The 21,491-nt window shown below is 44.9% G+C and overlaps 1 protein-coding gene across 1 annotated transcript in view; it reads left to right on the top strand.

The window, feature by feature from the left end:
- The window catches only part of Ccdc150 (coiled-coil domain containing 150), a 102,668-nt gene extending 100,074 nt beyond the window's left edge, over positions 1 to 2,594 (top strand). The window contains 2 exon segments of the mRNA XM_045148368.1: positions 2,079 to 2,198; positions 2,472 to 2,594. Of these exon segments, the coding sequence (XP_045004303.1) occupies positions 2,079 to 2,198; positions 2,472 to 2,594 (243 nt within the window).
- The last annotated feature ends 18,897 nt before the right edge of the window (positions 2,595 to 21,491 follow it).

Here is a 21,491-nt window from a genome sequence, read left to right as displayed (position 1 = left end):
GAGAGATGTGAGAAAAGATGGGCTTGCATGCAACTCAGAAACAGGACAGATGGAAAGAGAGCTCGATAAAAAAAATTTAATTCAAAAATATATATGTAATAGAAAGTCTGCTAACTTGAAGTAGAAGGTACACTTGAATATTTTCCCTCAGTGGGATGATGTGATTTCTCCCCCCAATCCCACTCTTGGATTGTCTTTGTATGGTCTCTACAAGTAGAGGAAGTTCAGACAGACGATGTCTGTGTGCCCTTTCCCATGAGAAGATTTGGTAAGCTGGGTCTTCCTGCCTAGGTTTTCTTCAGCAAGATACAATCAAATCCCCTGGGAATTTGGGATTGAACTTTCCAGTCAGTGCTTTCTAAGATTCCAGTTCTGAAGGATGTGGCAAACCCTCCCACCTGAATGCCATTGCATGCAGGCAGAGCTCTGGATTCCATCCCACCGTCTCCTTGTAATTCCACCAGGCCATGGCGGAGGAGGGAGAAGTCTGGTGTTCAGGTCTTCCCGACTGTATGTCACACTGTCCTGCTTATCCTGTCCGTCTGCTGTCCATATCTGCTTTTCTCCAGTGGGAGGGTTCCTTAACCTAGGTCTGCCATGATACCTGACTGATGCTCTTTGTAGAGCGCACTGATGGAGATCTGCTGGCAGCTGAGGTCCAGGTCCAGAGCTGTGTGGTACACAGCCAGCGGGCAGTGTCAGTAGTGTGTGCTGTGGTCTCTTCATGGCAAAAGTTCACTGGTGTTGCCACTTCTCTAGGCTGATGGTGGAACATTTAGGAGGGATCTACAAGGTGCCACCACGGACTCTGCAACCCCGTCTCTCAGGCTTGTAGAGCGGATGCTGGGTGGGAGGGAGGCAGATATGAAAGTGGTGGGAGCAACTTGGCCCAGCGGAACAACAGCCTTGGACCTTCTGCCACTCAGTGTTGTTCGTCCTGTCACTCTGGCCTGGCTTCTAATCCACCATCTCACTGCAAACGCTGCATTTCATTTCTTTAAACCATGCAACCATGTCTATGAAATCCGTTAAGCTAATACCTACTACCATTCCATTCTCATATTTGGCCAAGCTTCAGTGCATGTTAATTCCCTCTCAGTCACCATACAATAGTAGATGTGAGGTCTAAAGCCATTTTACCATTGTTCCCTGCGTTTCTGCTAAGGATTGGATGGGGAAAGACAGGGTTTGATTTGATCTGGTTTGTTTAGAGAGTAGAGTTGTACCTGTGCTCGGATTGTGTTAGGTCAAGATGGGCTTCCCAAAATGGAGTCACCAAAGACAGCAGGATGGTGACAGACACAAGGAAGTGGGTCATCCACGTTCCTCAAGAAACCACGCAGCCATTATCCCTTCCCTACCTAACAATCCCCAGATCTAGGTTTCCTGCCTGCTTATCTCCCGCCTGGTCACTTCTGGTCTCACACCCTAGCTATGTGAAATGGCTAATGTAAGGAAGAAAGAAGTTCTTTGCCCTTCCTCACCTTCCCCCAGTGGAAGAGCCCTATATAGCGCACTGTCTGTAGTCTCCAAGTTGGCTGTGCTCCACTCTTGAGAGTCAGCCCTGGCAGCTCGTGCTTTTCCGCAATCAAAGCTTCATCTTTGCGTCAGAGTGGTCTCTGTGGTCTTGCTCACTCCCGAACCTTACAGGTTGTACCAACAGGTCTAGAAAATACTTTATCATTGCTGCACCTAAAACCCAAATGACGTTATGAAAGTGGAGTCCAGTAGTCTTCTCTCACTGTAATAGTGTGCCCGCATGATAGCCTAGCTAATGTCAGAAAAGTACTTTGCAGCACATACTTGCTGAGGACCTAGTTACTATGTCTGACACCTTGCTAAGGGGACACTGATGGAGAAGGACATCCAGGAAACATTAACAAATGCATGACAAGCAGCAAGGATCCAGGACTCCAAAGTGCTCATTTGGAAACTAAAAAGTTGTTCAGTTATACAAATAGGTTGTAAGGATCTCAGTCACATTTGGATCTTTAGTTATCTTAGTAAAATGTCTCTCAAGCTAATACCCAAGCAAAAAAAAACAAAAAACATCACTTTGTATCTGTTTCTGTGTTCAGATAACAGCTAACCTGGAAGAAGCCCATCGCTGGTTCAAGTGCAGGTTCGATGGAGTGCAACTTGAGCAGACAAAGAACCGCTTGCAAAGGCTTCCCCGGGAGGACACGTGGCCAGAGGAGGTGAGGTTGACTTGGTTGTCACCACAGGTTTGCATTTGTTCCTTCTCAGTTCCTAATGACAGAAATCCTCTCATTATCCGGCTGCTCTGCTATCTGTAGGTTTCTTTAATCTACCGCTAGGAAACCAGTGAGCTAAATTTCTATTCAAAGTTTCCCCTTTCTCAAACTGTCTAGATTAACTATATGGCTGAGTAAGTGACATTATACAGGCCCTCGGGCTCTACACTGTAATCAGTTCTGAACACACAGTTAGGTGTGTTTTCTTTTCAATAGGACCAAGAAACAAAGCACAGTGTTTCACCCAGCCAGTCTGTTCTGCAGCGGTGGGAGACTAAACAGAATCGTGGGCTCATGCCCAAGGATTACCAGTGCGAGGCAGAGAAGAAGCGGCCTTGACCTGAAGCTTCTTCTGTACAGCCAAGCGCTCCTCCCCAGCTCTTGGCCGCAAGCAGGCCGGTCTCCCTCCACATCGTAAGAACAGGGTGTGGGCTGAAGACTGTGGACTTTATCCTTTGTGAACTCTTTTGTATTACTACAGACCCACCCATCTTCTTTATCCCTTACCCTACTTTTCACCAAATAAATTTACGTTAGTTTGTTTTATGGTAGCAGATGCTGTTGCAAGATACTTATTTTCAAAAAGAATTTAGTAAAGTATTCAACAAAATGGCAACTGGATGATAGACTTCATGTCAGTGAGGTGCAGCAGCTAATTCCAGATGTGGGACCACCTGGGAACCCAGCAGACCCTGCCCTACTGCCCTTTGCACTTACACACTTCTGGGCTGAGTAACTACAAAAGAATATTTTTATGTATCTATTTATTTTGCTTTGAAATCTAGAAACAAGTTTTATCTAAGACCTGAAATACAATTCCTAAAATATCAACTTCTCAGAAAACTGTGGCAACGCTTGTTAGAACATGCATCAGACTCAAATATAAAAACCAGGAAGCAAACTTCCATCCTTCAACAATGTGAGCAAAGACAGAGTGCCTAAGAAAACAGATGGGTTTGCAGAGGATGGGCTTTTTTACTTCAAGCACGGTAACAACGCACCAGGAATCAGGGCATTTCATCTTGTAGCACTGACACATATTAGAAAATCGGGCAGTGTCAAAGGGGTAAACCACAAGCCTTCCGGCAGTGCTGCCAACTAGGCAGCAATGTCCTTTCTTCTTTGTCTAATTACTGCAAACACTGGCAGTAACTCCGAAATGAGAAAAGGAGCTTTGCACTCCTTTATTTTCTTTTTACAATAGAATAGGAAACAAACCGAAACATAAGCCCCGTTGTTGACAGTTTTAAAGAACATCAATTATACAATGAGCAAACTAGACAGAAGTGTTGACAGATCACAGACATAACAGTGAGTGGTCAGGAGATCCTCACAGCAGAAGCCACGTTGTTGTAATCACTGACAGTAAACAGAAGTGCTGGATTCCTTGCCAGATATTTAAGGAAACCATGCAAACGGCCCAACAGTAATGCAAGGCTTTTCTCATCAAGGGGTGAATAGGCCAACATTGCCCCCAGTTCTCACAGGTAATCTCAGCAGGTGTGGTGCTCCACAACCCTGGGACGCTGGAGCATCAGGGTGAGCCAAGAGGACGTCAGTGCTCAGCAAGGCCTCCCACTCGCCATCTTCCTGGAAGAGCTGCTCCAAGACTCCTGGCCTGGGAACCTGAACCTCCTCCCGGTTTACCTTCACTTCCCGTGGGCTTCTTAAAGCTGTCTTCTTCAGTAGCTTGCTGTCCACGAGTTTGAGAAGCCTGCTTTCGGGAACTCATTCAACCCTGTTCTTATTGCAGCCAACAGTCTTTCTTCTTTCCCTTTCAAGAACGCTGATGGTTTTCTGGATGGAATCGCAGACATCGTCTGTGATGGCATGGAAGGATAAACAGAAAAGATACAAGCCCGATTCTGGTGTCAGGGATGGTTCTGCACTCAGGATCAGACCTTGTGATCCTTACTGTATAGTGAACTTAGCTGTTCTGATGGTGACTGAAAGGAGAGTTCAGTTCTTTCCAGCAGCTGATGTGGGACCACCCCTGCTCCTCCAACCGCCATGGTCAAGAGTCACCTCAATAAGACTGGTACTCATAAGTAACATATTTCAAAGACTGTATTTGTAGCTTCTTTGGTCATTATAGGGAAGTTGATTGAATACACCAGTCTTCTCTGCACTAAGAGCTTGATTGATCAGTGTTGCTCTGCTTTAGAGTTCTGGACAGTAAACTCTACCGTGTATCTCCACATTGAGCCATTGAGTGGTAGGCTAGACAATCCAGATTTCACATAATATCTGGCCCAATGCCTAATGCTAATGATATTTTCGGGACCCAAAATAAGTAAGCAATAATGAATACCAAGCAATAGCTAACATAAGACTCAGAGGTTGAGAGCCCATCAGACAATGCCTGACATAAAAAGACAAACCCAAATTCACTGCACGCTGTATTGGAAGGGAGGACAACATGCCCCGGGCCGAGTCCTCCCTAAGCACAGCAGACTGTTGACCTCATATGCGGTGTGGGGGAGCACGGAATTCGAGAATTATAATTTGTTGTATGTAGGTTTACATAAGTGGACATCTGTAGAAGTCGAGTTACCTGAGTCTGGAGTTTGCAATGGCCATGGCACACCTAGATGCACTCTCTTTCTGCCTGCCTCTCTCTCTCACACACATACAAATAAGCAATTTTTTAAAGTTTTTTTTACAAATTTATTTATTTAAGAGAGAGACATAGCAGCAGAGAGAATGGGCATGTCAGAACCTCTAAAAGCTGAATCCTCAGCCCAGTTCTATTGAGAAGCGTTGGAACCCCCAAGTGGTGAGCCAAGTGAAAGTTTCTCAGGATTGACCCAGCACCAACACAGATGTTACAATTAGCAGACAATGCTACTAAAGTTACATTTTGTAAGCTCAAAGACCATGCTACCAGCAGACTAAATAATTTCAGAAAACAATAGGGACAGTAATTCATAACTGTGTAACTAACTAGTAGAAAGATGATGGGTAGCTTTCTTTACCAATACCATATTTCAAAGTGGTTCTAATATAAAATATTTTGACAGTTCTAAGTGTACTAATTGTTCTGAACAAGGAGGCCAGGTCATGGCTGACTGAATCCAAGAGCAGTTAGCATGTGGCATGTTAACACCTCCAGAACATGACTAAAACTTTTCATGTTTGTCATAATCTAGAAGAATCAGTATGAACACTATCTAATTGACTTTGCTCCCAGACTTAATCTGTTTGTGAAATCTTTTGCTTGTGGAGATCCTGAGACCATGGCTATTTCTCTAGTAATTTCTTGGTTATTTCTTGGCTTACTTGCAAGAGCCTGGGTAAAAGAAACTGAAAACAGCTGCACCACTGTGAAGTCCCACTCCATCACACATGATGACGGCACGGAAGCTGCATTATGGAGGACCTCTTGGTTAATCTTCCACGTCCTATATATGCTACACCACCCCAAAACCACATGCAACTGAACATCAGGGGGGAGTAGTGGGGGGAATTAGTGATCCACTTCTCCAACCAAGGAATGTTAACAGCTCCCTTGCCATGACCACTGTGTTACTCTGCTCATAGTATTACATGACTGTGAAACCAAAGTCATCTCTGCTCCCTGATGGCAAAGGAAGGGCCATGTCAGGCCTGGAGGAAAAGGCTAGGGTGCTTATACAATACTACCATACTGACCACTGAAACTTCCAAAACTATGAGCCAGATAAATTTTTCCTCCTTTGAAGTTGATTGTTTTGGATATTTTAAAACTTTTTTACGGTCAGCTTCCATAATTATAGGCAACAAACCATGATACTTTTCCCCTCACAAATGCACCCTCCATCATATCCTCCCCCCTCTCATTTATTATTATTTGTTAATGTTGATGTCATCATCTTTTCCTCCTGTTATGAAGGTCTTATGTAGGTAGTACTAGGCACTGTGAGGTCATGGATATCTAGGCCATTTTGTGTCTGGAAGATTGCATTGTAAGCAGTCCCACCCTTCCTTTGGCTCTTACAGTCTTTCCACCACCTCTTCCACAATGGACTCTGAGCCTTGGAAGGTGTGATAGAGATGACTCAGTGTTGAACACTCCACTGTCACTTCTTCTCAGCACTATGGTACCTTCTGAGTCATCCCAGTGGTCACTGCCACCTGAAAAGAGAAGCTTCTCTAACCAAAAGTGAGAGTAGCATTAATATATGGGTATGAACATTAAGAAAAGTACTTACAGGGCACTTTGGTGGGCATAACATATAAATTTAGCCAGTCAACAGCAGGTGTTACACCCCTAGGGCTCATGACCTCCCCTGCCATAGGCTTTGGACTGGCTTTCAGTACCTGACATGTATTCCCTACCATGGAGCAGGCCTCCAGTTCAATTAGAGAGCAGTTGGTTGCCCACATCACAGACATGACACTATTACACCAGTTGGCACATTTAGTCTGGCCAATCTTAAGCTTACAATGTCCACTGCTATTTACAACCATTGACGACTTCTCTCTCTCCCATGGGTCTGCATGCAACATAGCTTTTTCCAGCTTTCTGTCTGCTGGTGCATAGGAAGGAGGTTTTCAGCTCAGCTTGAGCTTGATTTCTCAATGGTCTGCAGGGCAAGCACGTGGAGTCTTCAGCAATACATTCTTACTATCTAGTTCTAGTGGGAAACCAAGAGCCTTAGCAGTGACTGTAGCATTTTGGGGGCATCAGGACCACTCTGGCCAGCAATTCACTGAACGGTATCCTATCCCTGGCACTGAAATTTTGCCACAGTAATAGAAAGCTTGTTAACACAGACTTAGAGTGTTTTTAATTCTCATGTTTTTATTGGTTTCAAAAAATAAAAGCAAGAAATGTTTAAGTTTCATGTTTCTCAAGTTTCTATAATGACAATACATTCTAAAACTTATCTTTTATAATCTCTAAGTCCTTTTGATCTTAGGACAAAATCTCTTTCTCACTGTCAGTTTACATTTTGCTTTTAAGACCATCTTAAACTATTCTTCTGAAGAACGTGCAATTCTGTGTTATCGGTGTCAACTGAAGATCATACAAACACCAATAAGAATTCTGTTTACTTCAGGGATTGTCGGATCTAGTGTGTCCCTTGGCCCTGTGACAGGTATAGACGAGCATCAGCACCTCCTTTTCTTAGCCAGCACTAGACTTGCTCAGTCAGTTACTCTTTTCTTTGCAATACCCCCAGACTTCTTTGCCTACAGGCTTTTAGTTCTTACCAGGAGACTTTTATCTCAGAGGTTATATTGATTTCTAACTTACTTTCTGAAACTCTCTAAATATCCTTTATACAGGTATATATATATCTATGAAATAACATAGTGTATATAGGGCCTGACATTGTCTTCAGTTCAGAAGTTCACTAGGTGTCTTGAAATATATTTTCCACGGATAAAGGGGGATTACTGCATAAAGAATACCACAGATCATTACTCATGACTTTTGATACAAAATACTAAAATATTAATACTAGAACTCATCACCACATTAAAATAAGATGGGATTTATTCCAGATATTCAAGTTTTTAGTATCGTAGACCACATGAAAAATATAAAGAAAGAAAGTTATGTTAAGGGCTGGACAGACAGCTTAGGTGTTACAGCATTTGCCTGTGAAGCCCAAGAACCCAGGTTCAATTCCCCAGCACCCACATAAGACAAATGCACGATGTGGCACATGTGTCTGTAGTTCATTTGCAGAGGCTAGAAGCCTTGAATCCTCCCTCTCTCTGTCTCTCAAATAAATAAAAATTTATATATATATATATACACACACACACACACACACACACACACACACACACACAGTGCTGGGATTAAAGGCATGCACCACCATGCCCAGCTAAATAAAATATTTTTTAAAAAAGAAGTCATAAGCTGGGCATGATGGTGCATGCCTTTAATCCCAGCACTTGGGAGGCAGAGGTAGGAGGATCGCTGAGAGCTCGAGGCCACCCTGAGACTACAGAGTGAATTCCAGGTCAGCCTGAGCTAGAGTAAGACCCTACCTTGAAAACCCAAAAAGAAAAAAGAAAAAATGTCATGTTAAAAATATGGGCTAGGATATGGAAACCTACTGCTTTGCTAGCTAAATGATATATATATAAAGAGTTTGGATAGAGTATCTTGTGAGAGTGAATATTATTGTGCCCAGAAGTCAAGGATTGTTATAAGAAAATTTCAGTGCCAGGGATGGAAAATTTTCTAGTGAATTGGTCAGGAAGTCCCTACTGACCTCAAAACATTATAGGCTAGTTCCGAAGCTCTTGGTTACCAACAGAACTAGATGGTAAGAACCTGTTCTAGAAGACACCACATGCTTGAGCTGCAAAACACTCAGAAACCAAGCTGGAGCTGAGCTGGAAGCCTCTTCCCTGTTGACTTGCTGGAAAGACCTATGCAGCCTGTTGAGGGAGAAAAGCTATCAACTGTCCTAACCAGCAGTGGAACCTGCAAGCTTTATGACTGGCCAGCTAGGCCAAATGTATCAACTGATGTAAGGGTGGCAGGTCTCTTATGGGGGAAAGCAATCGCTCTCTTATTATTGAAGCCCGCGCCACAGGAGGGAATTCATGCTTGGTACTGAAAACCTAATTAGAAGTCTAAGGCTTGGGAGGTCAAAAGCCCTAGGAGGACACTACAACCTTTGTCTGGCAAAAAGGATATATTATGGTCACCAAACTGCCCTCTAAATACTTATATTTATGCCCATATATTAATGCAATTCTCACTCTGGGTTAAAGAGGCTTCTCTTTTCAGATATTAGTGACCACTGGGGAGACTCAAAACTCATCAAACTGTTGGGACGTGACAGTGGAGTGGTCAGCACTAAGGGAGACATCTCTATCATGTCTTCCAAGGCTCTGGGACCACTGTGGAAGAGGTGGTGGAAAGAATGTAAGAGACAAAGGAAGAGGAGAAGTGCTTTGTAATCCTGTGCCCAGAAGCCATCCAGATACAAAGTGGCCATGGTAATCATAACCTCACAGCAGCTGATACTACCTACACAAGACCTGTACTACAAGACACCAGAAGAGACTACTTGGAAAGAAGGGATTCAGTGGAGGGGAAATTTGGGAGAGGAGAAAAGGAAGGATACTGGGAGGGGATTATGCTCATGATATGTTGTCTAGGATATGTATGGAGGCTGCTAAAAAAAATTTTTTTAATTTAAAAAACTAGGCTAGGGAAATGGCTCTGAGGCAGAAAACCAAGGCCAAATTCTGATGCTCTGCCTCATAAACAGCTGCTTAGGTCCTGCTTGCTAACCCTTCTATCACTGTGCAGCTGCTTCCACAAAGCCTGTGGTCTAACTGCCCCTCACTTCTGAAATCTATATGGCAAGCTCATGGCCTGAGTCACATAAGCAAAAAAATGTAAGCCTACCCTTGTAGGAAAAGACCAGAAATGCTGCTGGACCCAGGCTTTGGAAGTCACTCCGCTGAGTCCATGTCAACATGGACAAGACTTCTGATTCTCCACTCTGCCTCTAGTGCCTGCTTTGTGGACAGCATTTTTCTGAAACAGCTCAGTGGGTAAAGGGACTTCCTTGTAAAGCCTGCCAACTACAGTTCAATTTCACAGCACCTGCATGAAGCTAGATGGAAAGTGGTACATGGTCTGGCATTCATTTGCAGTGGCAAGGGATCCTGGAACACGTGCAAATGTGCATGTGCCAAGATAACCATAAGAAAATAGGAATTAATACTTTCTTAACATGATCAACATATGCATGTATATATGCATATCTAATTTTTTTAAAAATACTTTTAGCTATTTACTTGCAAGGAGGGAGAGAAAGAAAAGGAGAGTTCCAGGGCTTTAGCCGCTGCAAATGAACTCCAGATGCATGCACCACTTTGTGCATCTGGCTTTACATGGGTACTGGGAAAATGAACCCAGGTCATTAGGCTTTGCAGGTAAGTGCCTTAACTGCTGAGCCAACTCTCCAGCTCATACCTAATTTTTTTAAATAATTAGGTACCTATTCCTGAAACCATCACTCAAGTATTATTACAACAGGGGAAATGAATTAAAGATGTGAGAAAGGATAAAGAAAGTAAAATGATCTCTGCAGATGATGTGATAATATAACTGGAAAGCCCCAAGGGCAGAGGCTTTGTGAAACCTTTTCCCTGGGGCGATTCGAACACACCTCCATTCAGCCCACATACGGTGCAGATGGTACAACAAAGTACGATTACACTGAAGCCCAACTTGGTGAACTAATGAGGTTATTGGGGTGACTACAGAGCAGACGCGGGGTTGCTTACAGGAGCGGGGATGACATGGCTAGAAAGTCCACCCCAGCATAAGTGAATACGCACAGCAGCTGATGGCTGAGCTCTCTGCACAGAGCCGGCAGGCAGCTTGGCTTGTCAAAGTCTCCCTCTTTGCTCCAGGAGGATGTTCCAGTTCTGAGGAAATTGTCACACAGCGGCCTAATTGTGCAACTAACTCAAGCAGTGTAAAAGTATCAAGCCGGCCTTTTGTGTGATGGGAGGAGTGCTAGGGATTGAACCTACGGCCTCGTGCTTAGTGGCCTTTTCAGACATTCAGCAAGGAAACCAGAAGCCTTAGAAGGAATAAGAGCTTACACAATGGTGGGAGACCGTTGGGAAGGAAAAGCTCAGAGGGGTTGGAAGATTCGAGAACAGCCATTGACCATCTTCTGGGAGTCACTGCCGCTGCCGTGGTTTGCCGGGGAGTCTGAGAAGCTGGCCTTGTCGGAGGTCTGGGTGGGAGGGCAAAAACAGCCGAACAGTCCTGCGGGAGCTGTGGCTCGATGGACTTCAGGCAGCCCAGGGAAGAGAGAAGCGGCCGGCACCTCCCCGCTCCACCTTCAGCCCTTCACTTCCGCCCCGAATCTCAAGCAGCGTCTCACATCATCTCTTACGTGGGAAACCCACTTGCAGCTTACCCGAGCTGGCCCAGTTCAAGCCGCGGTGGATGATGGCTGGGAGTAAGCAGAGGCACAATGCCCCAACCAAGAAAGAGGACGTTACTAGTTGCCTGGTTGGCTCCGCTTAGAAACACGTTTTTGGCTTGTGCACAATTTGAGCCTTCTTCCCTGAACACATTTAATGTCTACAAAGCTTCATTAAAAAAAAAAAAGTTGTAGCCAGGCGTGGTGGCGCACACCTTTAATCCCAGCACTCGGGGGGCAAGGTAGGAGGATCACCGTGAGTTCAAGGCCACCCTGAGACTACATAGTGATTTCCAGGTCAGCCTGGGCTAGAGCGAGACCCTACCTCAAAAACCTAAAACAAACAAACAAAAAGTTGTAATTATTAAAATAGTTTTGGTGTGGTGGTTTGAGTCAGGTGTCCCCTATAAACTTAGGTGTGCTGAATGCTAGGTTCCCAGCTGATGGATATTTGGTAATTAAAGCCTCCTGGAGGGAGTGTATTGTTGGGGACGGGCTTATGGGAGTTATAGCCAGTTCCCCCATGCCAGTGTTTGGCACACTCTCCTCTGTTGCTATTGTCCACCTTATGTTGGCCAGGGGGTGATGTCCACCCTCTGCTTATGCCATCGTTTTCCCCTACCATCGTGGAGCTTCTCCTTGAGCCTGTAAGCCAAAATAAATCTCTTTTTAAAACCGGAAGCTGCTCTTGGTTGGGTGATTTCTACCAGCAATGCGAATTGGACTGCAACGGTTTGGTAACAGGTCAGAAGATGAACTATTCCATGGGACAAAACGGAAAGTCTGGAAATAGTCATCCAAAATAGGTCTGTGGTAAAGGTGGTGTTAGTAAAGGGTTTATAAAACCCTGTCTGCTTTTCCACGAGGTACAGTCTTGTAGTTCTCCTTGCTGGGAAACCCAGTAGGAAGGAGCTTGCTGTCCGAGTGAGTCCTGGTGAGGGATGCTGGCGGGGAGAGCGAGCTGTGGACGGCAGCTCTGCTGGGAGACGGGCTCCGAGCTCCCGGCAGGGCCCAGGCAAGGCCATGGACGCTGCAAGCAACGCTGGTTGTGGGCGGGCTCTGGCCTCCCTGCGCTGTCACTCGGGCTCCAGCGAGCAGCTCCTTCTCCACCAAACGTCTCCTGTTGTGCCACATCTTATGCTCTTCAGCTGACACAATGCAGTTCCTGCTCCTTGTCCTACCCACATTTGAGGCCACCGTCAGGTGCAGCCTGTTGGCTGCCAGTGTCCTGCTGATCTGAAGCCATTGTGTTGATTGAGCAGGGTGGGCGTTGCAGATGGCGGTATAAAACGTGGCACAGGGTGTTCAGCAAAGTCCACGAAGACAACAGGCCGTCAGCGTTTTTTAGCGTTTCAGTGTTTCCTCCTCTCCCAACTCACGGTGCAGATATTTATTATATTCAGAGGGGTTACACACGCCGAGCAGGGCAGTCACTCCTGGATGTACCAAGGAGGAGTAAAATGATCTTCTTTCCTTGGTGAGCTGCCGGACGCGCTTCCCTCCCTGGCCCTGCCTCGGCAACTTCATCAACACCTGCGAAGTAGGCTGTTGGCTGCTTCTCACAGGCACTAAGTGAGAAGACTCTGGCCTCACGATGAGCCGAGGCTCACTTCTGTGTGGAAGGCAGAGCAGAAGCCCCGATGACGCCCGTCCTCTGTCAGCCCAGCCGCGGGCCCCTTGTACGTTCAGTCCCTACAAAGGAGGGCTTTGTGAATCTCTCCGAGGCTCTGGATGGTCCGGCTGTGCATCTGCCCAGGCCTCTTCCTCCTCCAGTGTTTGCCTCCTGCTTACTGGCTTTCTGCAGAGGATCCTTCAGAGATCCAGCTCGTCCCCTCCTTCACCAACCCGCATATAACTGAAGCTGGTCTGCTTTCTAATGACGTCCTCCTAAGAACGTTTTGTATTGCTTTCCTAAACATAGTTCAACTTTATTTTAAAGTTTCATTTGGGGCTGGAGAGACGGCTCAGCAGTTAAGGTGCTTGCCTGCAAAACCTAACGACCCGGGTTCAATTCCCCAGTGCCCTTGTAAAACCAGATGCACAAAATGGTGCATGTGTCTAGAACTTGTTTGCAGTGGCTAGAAGCCCTGATGTGCCCTTTCTTTTTTTTCTCTCTCTCTCTCTTTCATTTTACTTTGCTTGAAAATAAATATTTTTAAAAATAATAATGATAAAGTTTCAGTTGACTATAGTTAAACAACAGAAGAAACAAGCCAGACTGCTAAATTTGCTTACATCAAAACTTAGAAGAATTTGAATTAAAAAAAAAAAAAAACACCATTAAGGGCTGGAGAGATGGCTTAGCAGTTAAGCACTTGCCTGTGAAGGCTAAGGACCCCAGTTTGAAGCTTGATTCCCCAGGACCCACGTTAGCCAGATGCACAAGGGGGCACACGTATCTGGAGTTGATTAGCAGTGGTTGGAAGCCCTGGTGCACCCATTCTTTCTCTATCTGTCTCTTTCTCTCTGTCACTCTCAAATAAGTAAATAAAAAATAAACAAGGGCTGGAGAGATGGCTTAGCAGTTAAGCGCTTGCCTGTGAAGCCTAAGAACCCCAGTTCAAGGCTCGGTTCCCCAGGTCCCACGTTAGCCAGATGCACGAGGGGGCGCACGCGTCTGGAGTTCGTTTGCAGAGGCTGGAAGCCCTGGCACACCCATTCTCTCTCTCTCCTTCTATCTGTCTTTCTCTCTGTGTCTGTCGCTCCCAAATAAATAAATAAATAATTTAACAAATAAACTAAAAAAAAAGGACACCATTAAGTGCTGAAGAGATGGCTTAGTGGTTAAGGTGCTTGCCTGCAAAGCCTAAGGACCCATGTTTGACTCTCCAGATCCCACATAAACCAGATGCACAAAGGTGAGGTAAGCACAAGGTCACACATGCCCATTAGGTGGCAAAAATGTCTGTAGTTCAATTCCAGTACTGAGGCCCTGGCACACCAATCTTCTCTCTCTCATTCTCTCTAAAAATAAAAAAAAACTTTAAAAAGATGCCATTAAAATGGAACTACAAGTGACACAGCTTAATACTCTACTGAGTAAAGAATGCCAACAATAAGGAAAGTAGGAACCAAAATTTTGAAAGTAGGTAAAGACTATGGCAAAAAAAAAAAAAAAAATCAGAGAAGAAAATTTTAAAAAATTACAAAAGTGAGAAAATAGATTTCATACTTACACAAATGAAACATTTTAGAACTATCAACTGAATTAAAAAAAATCAAATGTTGAAATTGGCATGAGGCAATATATTTTAACAGTGGCACAAGCCTTCGGGAGGACATGTCAATTAGTTATGTATTAAAATGCAGGAAGCTGACACCCCAGAATCCTGACGACACATGGAGACTCCACACACAGTGCTGTTCTTTCTCCCCTTGGGAAGGCTTACTCTGTCCCTGGAAGCTCCGTGAATCTTTGGAGGAAAACTCCCGGCCTCTTCCTGGGGAGCATCCGCAAGACACCAGCAGCCCTTCACTACCGGCCAGGCTTTGCAGGAGGATCCAGAGACCCTCTATCCAGAGAGGGAGGAGAGAGGGAAGAGAAAGGAAATGATGAAAAGAGGGGCTGTCCTGTCACTTAATACTGCTGAAATTATCAGGATACTTTTAGGATGATAATCTTCTGGAAATACAATGTGAATTGTTCCTCAATCTAAAGCTGGCTTTAATCTGCAGCTCCATGGTAACGCTCTCCAACCCTTTTCATAAAGGAGCACAGATAAGATGGCACTTATCTGTAGGGCCCACCGGGACACTGCTGAGCTTTGCAGCCCCACCCCCACGCCCGCAGCTGTCACCACCTGCTCCCAACATAAAGCCTGCGGAGTCCTGTGGATCTCGTGCTCCCCCTAGTGGTTAAACCGACTCCCCTGGCCTTCCTGTTTTGTCACGTGCACCTCGGAGAAAATTCAGAATTACACATCAAGGACTCTCAACACCTTTGTGCACAAACATAAGACAGAACAAACAGTAGCTAGCCTCAGAAAGGAAACCACACTGCCATGCTTAGAATAAAGTGTAAAGGTTGACTTTGCACGTCCTTGACTCACTGCAGGTCACAGAGCCAAGGGTCCCCTTCCCTCTCTTCACTTGCCACGGCTCCCTCCTCTGGACATAGAATCTTGACTAGCTTTACAAGAGGCCAGGTGGTCCTGCTAATAGTTACTCTAATAGCCTGAGTCGAGTCTTCAGGCAGGATAAATGCGAGCTATGATCTGCAAGGTCATGGTTAGGTGTTTTGTTCCTGCTATGATACCTGCCAAAAAATTTTTTTGTAGACTGTAAAATTAGCGGGGGGAAAAAAAAACATGCATTAAGGGCCCAATATCTCAAATGTAGAGGGAGATGTTGGAATTTTTTTTCTATTCAAGTAAAAACATAAAGCTTCATATGTTTTTAAAAAATATTTAAAGCCGGGCGTGGTCACACACACCTTTAATCCCAACACTCGGGAGGCAGAGGTAGGAGGATCACCATGAGTTCAAGGCCAGCCTGAGACTACCTAGCGAATTTTAGGTCAGCCTGAGCTAGAGCGAGTCCCTACCTCAAAACACTAAAAAAAAAAAAAAAAAAAAAAAAAAATTAAAGTTGATATCATGTATTAAAACATTGCAAAATTAAAACAACGAAAATCAACTGAGGTCCATTCTAAATTTGTAGAAACGTACTGCCATCTACTGCATATAAAATATCCTTGCAACAGTACATTTCTTTTACTGGAATTATTTATGACCAAGTAATGAGATTTCATAAATTATGAATGAAATATAAGATATAATACTTTAAACTGCTGGGGAACCTTTAATTTTCTCATCTCTTTAATTTTCCATTTTTGTCTTTTTAAATTCTATTTTCCCCATCTCTTCACTGAATTAATTTTAGCACTTAAAATTTTAATCCCTCACATCACTTTGAATTCAGCCTTTATTATAATCCTCCATTCTTACTCTCCTATCACCACACACGATATCCTGTTATCTGGAAATATGATGTCTTTCTTCAGTGTCACGAGCTGTCCATTCACGCATGTAGCAAGGAGTCAGCACACTGAGGTCCAGGGGAGCTCAAGAATTTCCTCACTGCCAGTTTTCCCTAGTCAGGACTGGCTGTTTTATGGGGAGTCCCACTACCTAGCTGTCCATCTCAATGGGCATTGTTTCCCCTTCGGGCAGGTTTCTCCAGAGAGGAGCCTGTTGGCCTCTGTCAGAAGTTTTCTACTTTAGTAGGAGGTGGCCAGGCACCCCGTTGTATGTGACTTCCACTTGATCCTCTGCTTGCAGTGTAACACGCAGACCTTCAGCTATGCCTGCTGTTGCTAACTCCAGAGGTCCTGAGCCAAAGGCTCTGGAAATGACCAGCACTGTTCCCTGGGAGTGATGAGGTAGCAACCTGAGCTCAGTGACTGGGAGGGTTTAGAGGTTTGGGGGCGGGGAGCAGGGCTTTGGTCTGGAAGCCTTGGTGGCGGCTGACTCCAAAGACTAGCAATGTTGTTACCGATGTCCTTTAGCTGTGAGCACCTTGCCTCCACTTCTGAGTCAAGTTCATGCTTGTGTCACGAAGGTCCAGGCAGTGACTAAGCAAAGCCAGGACACAAAGCCCTCACCATGCCTACGTCATGTGGTGCCTCTGGCAGGCGCTCTTGCTCCGGCTTCCCTGTCCTCTGCCCCACATCTCCCTTGCCCTCTGCCAGTCACACCTGTAGAGCCCAGGTGACTTGATGCAAGAATCTATTGGAAGGAACTGGACCTTTGGACAATCACTAGAATTCATGTGAGGATTGGGAATGTGGCTTGGTGGTAGAGCACTTGATTAGTATTCTAGTATTTGTTAGGCCCTCCACGCCACAAAAAAAATGAAGGAAGGAAGGAAGGGGAGGAAGAAGGAAGGAGGGAGGGAGGGACAGGGAGGGAAGGAGGAAGGGAAAAAGGGGGAGAAATAAAGAAAAAGGAGTGCTTTGCAGTACTGCAGTAAGTACAGCTGAATTCCAAAGACACTGAATTTCATCATCTCTCTGGACCAGACTTTAAAACAAGAGAACATGATTGGCTCAGTTCAAGTTCAAGAACTCAGGTTCAGTCAGCAATGGCTATGAAGACTTAAGTCTTTTTTGGGAGACACTTCCAGAAAAGGAGCAAGTGTGAGCTAGTGCCACCCAAATATGGCAATATTAAACAGAACTGCTAGGATGGTAGACGAGGAATGAAAGTCAGCCTGAGAGACCTGGGCTGTTGGAACTGGATCACAAATGGGGAGATGCCGTTCACACTGACCTACCCAGGCAGAAGAGGAATCACTCTCCCACATGCCTTCCCTCAGCTATTTGAAAATAACCATTGGTTTCCTAAGCCAGGCATCCTGGCTTCCTTCTAGAGCTCTCCATGGTATGTTTGCACAGACCACTTCCCAGACTGGTGGATACTTTCTGGAGAGATGGACCGTTAAGATCTAATCAAAATGAGGAACTCCTTTCTTCACCAGAACTATACTTTGATGAATACTTTACCTATAAACGGTACTAGGATTGTTGACATCACCCCTCGAGCTTTAATTTCTAATAAGCTAATTACAAGATATATTTTTAAAAACATTTTTTATTTATCTGAGAGAGAGAGAGGAAGATAAAGAGAATGGGCGCACCAGGGACTGCAAACAAACTCCAGATGCATTTGCCACATTGTGCATCTGGCTTACCTGGGTACGGCAGAATGGAACCTGGGTCCTTAGGCTTCACAGACAAGCACCTTAACCACTAAGCATCCTCTCCAGCTCCAACAATTAATTTACATTTCTACAATTGAACTTCTGAGCTCAAGTGAAAATATATTTTTTTAAAATTTTTACTTTTAGTTCCTTTTCAAACAGTTGAGAATTGTCATGCTTGATTCTGTGGTGCTGGCAATCAAACCCAGAACCTCACACATGCCAGGCAAGCACCCTACCACTGAGCTTCCTCACCAGCCTGTCTACTACTACCAAGTCCAGTGTTCTCATGTGTAGATACCCCGCCGCCTACCCTCTGCAGGCTGTGATGTTCATGAAACTGGTGGCTTATCATCCAGAGTTCCTCTCCAGTTGAGATTAAGTCATCAACATGCATTCTTCGGGCTTCCTCACCCTAAGCAGGGGAAGAAAACAGTCACACGTTTTTGTTCAATTCACAAGCTTCACAGCAGGCTTCCTCAACTAAGTCCATGGCCCTCTACATCCAGTCAGCCTGGCTACCGTAATCAATCACTGAACAAATCTTCCTGCTGACACCACCGAACAGTGAGCGCGCAGCTACCGAGGCTTGCTCTCAACAGCTCTAAGTACACTATGTCTCATGTGACCCTGGTCACCACGTGCAGTTCCTTCTTGTGAAAATACAAGCAAGGATGCTAAATGAAAAGGCAGCTGTTCAGATAGGAATTTCTTAGTATTAACAAAGTTAAAGTTATTGCAGAATCAAAGGTCTCAGAATGAGCATGACTGACTGGCCTTAGGAAGAACTGAAACCTGCAACATCTCCAGGAAGCCAGAGTATGCTCTCCAGCTCTCCTCTTCTCTTTACGTGTCAGCTTTCTTCCTCAACAGAACTGGTTAGCTGCTGACTGATCACATAGATCTGAAGTTCCAGACCGCAGAAGGGCTGTACCTCAATTCCAAAATTCCTAAAGAAGGACGGAGAAAATGTGGTTTTTTTATTTAAATCTTTTTTCAAAAAAAAAGTTTTATTTATTTGTGAGACAGACACAGGTTGAGAATGGGCAGACAAGGACCACTGCAGATGAACTCCAGATGCATGCGCCACCTTGTGTATCTGGCTTACAAGGGAACTGGGGAATGGAATGTAGGTCCTTAGACTTCTCAGGCAAGCGCCTTAACCACTAAGCCATCTCCCTGAGAACATTCTTAACCGGCCCAGCTAGGAGCAAGACTCCCCTGTGGATCAGTTGTCAGCAAGAGTGAATGTCACTACAAGAAAACACAGGGGAAGGTAAAACAGAGGGGAGGAAAGACACTGGGGATCCTTGGTGAGGATGGCACACACAGGAGGGAATAGAAGCGATGTATTCACATGTGGCTGCACTTGTGCATGTTCACTGTGTGCATGTGCACTTATGTGCACACACATGTTGGGGCCAGAAGTCAACATTGGGTATCTGGCTCAATCACTTTCTTCCTTTAAAAAAAAAAAATAGGGTCTCTCACCGAACCGAACCTGCAGATAAACAAGTTGACTAGACTGGCTAGCCAGCAAAGCCCCAGGAATCCTCTTGTGTCTGCCTCCCCAGCACTGGGACTATAGGAACACATCACCACGCCCAATTTTATGTGGGTTCAGGGATCCAAATTCAGGCCCTCATACTTGCATGTCAAGTACGTTACTGATTGAGCTGTCTTCCCAGTCCCTAAATGGAAGCTTAAAAAAAAAAAAAAAAAAAAAACTCTAAAGATGTTTTCTGTGGCTTTTAATAGGCTAAAGGCATGGAAGACAGAAAAATGAAACTGCGTCTAACCTCTGGGTGGAGATAACAAAATAAGAACTAATAATACCTTGCAAGAAGTTCTGAGACGATTAGAAATAATGCATCTAAAGTATAGAGCTGCACAGGAACAATCAGAAAGTGGTAGCTGTGATTTTAAGTTGTTAAACTTAGCAAATCACTGACTTCCTGTTTCCTCCAAAGTTGTTTAGCAGATAAGATAAACCTTGCCTCAGGTTCAAGACTATGTAGCTACGTGTAGATGAAAAGGGCATGGTGGCACACACCTTTAATCCCAGCATTCCGGAGGCAGAGGTAGGAGGTATGAGTTGGAGGCCACCCTGAGACTACATAGTGAATTCCAGGTCAGCCTGAGCTAGAGTAAGACCCTACCTCAAAAAAACAAAAATTAAAAATAAAATAGAAAAGATGAAGCCATTCGTTTGTGTTCCCACCACAACCATTTTCTCTATTTCTTTTTTTAATTTTTAGAGGGAGGGAGGGGGGGGAGAGAAAGGGAGAAAGAATTGTCACACCAGGACATCAGCCACTACAATCAAGCTCCACACTTGGGCCACCTAGTGGGCATGTGCAACCTTGTGCTTTGCCTCACCTTTCTGCGTCTGGCTAATGTGGGATCTGGAGAGTTGAACATGGCTCCTTAGGCTTTGCAGGCAAGCGCCTTAACTGCTAAGCCATCTCTCCAGCCCCACATAACCATTTTCACTAAGTTTGCTACATGCTGATTTAAGACCCATCTGTCTTGCAATTCACAGTCCAGTGGGCTTTGGGCTTGGCTTAAGAGAAAGAGAGAGAATGCTTAGACCCACAAACAGGATTACAAGTGTGGTGGTTTGATTCAGATGTGCCCCATAAACTTAGGTGTTGGTTCTCAGCTGATGGAGATTTGGAAACTAACGCATCCTGGAGGCAGTGCATTGTTGGGGGTGGGCTTATGGTTGTTATAGCCAGTTTCCCCCTTGCCAGTGTTTGGCACACTCTCCTGTTGCTATTGTCCACCTGATGTTGGCCAAAGGGTGCTGACCACCCTCTGCCCATGGCACCATTTTCCCTTGCCATCATGGAGCTCTCCTCGAGTCTGTAAGCCAAATAAACCTTTTTTCCCCACAAGCTCCTCCTGGTCAGGTGATTTCTGCCAGCAATGCAAACCTGACAGCAAGAGTAAAATTGTTACCGAGGACTGGGATTGCTGCTAGACACCCAACTGTGTGGTTTTGGCCTTTTGGAGCTGATTTTCATGAGGAATGTGGAAGGATTTGAAGCCTTGGCCTAAGAGAAGACTTGTAGTGCTCTAAGTACAGCTTGATGAACTATTCTGGTCAAGTTGAAAGACCTGAATGCAGTAAGAACTAAGTACTGTGAGGTTTGGCTTATGAGAGTAAGAGCGAGCTTTGTCTGGACTGGGCTAGAAGCAGTTTGTGTGAGAGGCTTCCTGTTATGCCCATATCCTGGTAACGTGTACAGGGTTGCTTGTGTAGAAATGGACTGATGTGAGCAGAGGAATATGACATAGAAATGAGGTCTTTGGGCTGAAACTTCTACCCATTCAGCTGCAATTGTATGAGATTACAACCTTTGAGATTGTGGCAATAGGAAAAATGTAGACACTTAGGAAGGGGGTTGAATGCTCAAGGAGTATCCTGTTCTTCAGGGTCTATTTTATTCCACCCTGGATTAACAAACTGGCAACTTACCTGGTATTACGGAATGTAAGAAATTCAAGAAAGAAGGGGTTACTGAATTTGCAACATGGTCTTGTATTTTGCAAATGGCCATAGGCAGTACATAGCAGGTTTGCTGGGTGCCTACATGGAGACCTGATGGAGCTGTGAGGATGAACTGTGGAT

Source organism: Jaculus jaculus, chromosome 4 (genome assembly GCF_020740685.1).
Source record: "Jaculus jaculus isolate mJacJac1 chromosome 4, mJacJac1.mat.Y.cur, whole genome shotgun sequence".
Lineage (NCBI taxonomy): Eukaryota > Metazoa > Chordata > Mammalia > Rodentia > Dipodidae > Jaculus > Jaculus jaculus.
The sequence above is the reverse complement of the archived record's forward strand: the minus strand, read 5'-3'. Positions and strand labels throughout refer to the sequence as shown.